The following is a 2500-nucleotide window of genomic DNA, read 5'->3' on the forward strand; positions in this document are numbered from 1 at the left end:
ACAGAGAGAGCACTAGCTTTGATGTGTTTCAATGTGTTTCTGTTTCTGTTTGTATTTTCAATTGTTTATATTTTTGTTTCAGTATGTTTCCATGTATTTGTTTCTGTATACATGTATACTTCCAATTGTGTGTGTTTCCAGGCATGTGAATGTTTCTATGTCTAAGTGTTTACTTGTGGCTTCAATTGAGTTTCCAAGTGTGTCTTCAAGGGCGTCTCCAAGTGTGTCTAAGTTTCTGAGGGTGTGTCTATATTTCCATTCGAGTTTTTGTGTTTCCATGTGGGTATATATCTAGTAAATGTGGTGCCTCTATATGTTCACAAATGTGTGCTAGTGTGTGTTTATAAGTCCTTGTCTTTGAGCACATATCCCTTTATGTATGATGCCTTTATATATGTATGCAAGTGTGCATATGTGTGTGAGCACAATAGCACATCTGTTACATAGGGCGTGTGTACCTTTGTGCATATACATGCATTTGAGAACAAATGTGCACATGTGCATCTTTTAAATGTAAACATTTATGCTGTGTGATTCAGACCACACAGTATGTTTTAAATACTTTGATATAATCATAATAAAAGCTTATGTATACAGTAATCATATCAACAAATCTTAACCCAAAAATACTTGACTCCTCCCATTCCTACAAAAATAATTATCTATAACTTGAAATAAACAATTTGCAACCTTAGCATGAAATTCCATTTATACACCTATGAGAAACAGAGAAAAACTTCTACAAAAAAATAATAATAATAATAATAAAATAAAATATGTACACAAAAAGAATACTTACTTTCGCCCTACTGAAAAGTCATCAGATGTGATAAACTTAAGGAAGTAGAAACAGAAGAAGAAGATTTCCTCTCCTTTACTGAGTCGGTCCTGAAGGTCGTGTCCAAAAGCCATCCAGTCATATGCGATGGTAAGATAGAGTATCTGTCAAGAATTAATTGCACTTCTAAGATTTATTTCCAAATCATATCAAAATCAATCACACATTGCATTCAAAATAGGGGGAAGCAAATTATTTTAAGAACCACAAAAAATAAATTTAGTCAGCGTTCAGGAATAAAGAAATAAATTTTTCACTTTTTTTATAATACCTCTCACAATCTTATACACTGACAGTGCATACAGTTTCATTCTCAAATGACTGATTTTTGACTGATGATGGTTGGACTCATCTCATTACATTCAGAAAGATAGTGGTCAGGACTGCCAATAACTTTTTCTCTGAAATTTTCTACATTTTTCTCATATATAAAAAAATTCAATAAATATATATAATAACAGACAAAGAAAAATCACAATTTTAGTACTATCTTTAAAGAGGATGAAAGATTTATGATGGTCCTAACGCAAGAACAGATGAGCGTGAGCCTTGTACAAAAGAAGTAAGAAGCAAACACTGCCTTCAACAGGTAATTAATCTAAAGAAAGATATTTTAGAATATACTACAAAAAAGTCCTCATACATTAGTTCATTCCTTTACTTTGGGGCACTTAACTAACCTGTGCATGATCCAGAGAAGAATGTACGAGACCATCTGCCCAGAGGGAGAGCCTGAGAAGGGAGATGAAGAGAGGTGTGCGATCCCAGCCGGAGATGCAGTGGATCAAGAGTCCTTGTGTCCCTTCATGGCAGTATGTCAGCAGCAGCTTCAAATAATTCTGACTCAATCGCACCAAGTCCCATTTCTGATAACCAAAATCAATTACATACATAAAGTAAAGGGAAACAAACAAAAGTGAATTAATTTTCAAAATACAGCAAAAATGTGTTATCACAAGAGATTTAAAACTAAACAAAAATATTTATAACTACAAAATTCTCATTTAACAGTACATAAATATTTCCTTTATTACCCGATAATTATTCCAGTCTGGTGCTACTCTTGCTGATAGAGTCCTCTCTGGGATCACCAACTGTGCATCAACAAAAGCCTGACTCCAGTTGAAATGCAGACCCTCTCCACTGTAGCCTAAGTCTCTGAATTCTTTAAAAAATTCACAACCTGGATATGGTAACGACAAAATGCTGAAGTCACTGTAGCGATTTTCCTTGTCAACCTTCTCTGATGATGTGACACTGAAAGGTAATAAGGAAAGTGTTCTTATAGTTTTCAAAGTAACTCTAAAAAGGGAAAACAGCAACTATTATGTCTCAAGCAGAGAGTTAACATTAATGCAGCCAATATTATCCTGGTATTACAAAGCTACCAATCCCCTTTATATATCATTTTTAGGCAATGGGGTACTGGTTATTATGCAATATTCAAATAAACATTTACATAGCTTTTTAAAACCCAGGAAAATAGGCCCTGTACATAAGTTTTTGCTTACTTTTATTCTATTTATTCTTTTTTTCTCTTTTTTTCTTTTCTTTTTTTTTAGAATAAAATTATGGTAGATGATAGGCTGAGATCCTTATCACTGTGCAATACTTTTTTTTTCTTCTTTGAATACTAAGATACTAATTCCCTTACTGAAACTT

At 33.3% G+C, this 2500-nt stretch overlaps 1 protein-coding gene across 1 annotated transcript in view; it reads right to left on the bottom strand.

Annotated features, from left to right (window-relative positions):
- EDTP (Egg-derived tyrosine phosphatase) overlaps positions 1–2500 on the bottom strand; it is a 34005-nt gene that overhangs the window by 19175 nt on the left and 12330 nt on the right. The window contains exons 7-9 of the mRNA XM_070133721.1: positions 1873–2095; positions 1519–1704; positions 800–942 (exon numbers count right to left, since the gene is read on the bottom strand). Of these exons, the coding sequence (XP_069989822.1) occupies positions 800–942; positions 1519–1704; positions 1873–2095 (552 nt within the window). The remainder of the gene's footprint in view (positions 1–799; positions 943–1518; positions 1705–1872; positions 2096–2500) is intronic.

Source organism: Penaeus vannamei, chromosome 19 (genome assembly GCF_042767895.1).
Source record: "Penaeus vannamei isolate JL-2024 chromosome 19, ASM4276789v1, whole genome shotgun sequence".
Classification (NCBI taxonomy): Eukaryota; Metazoa; Arthropoda; class Malacostraca; order Decapoda; family Penaeidae; genus Penaeus; species Penaeus vannamei.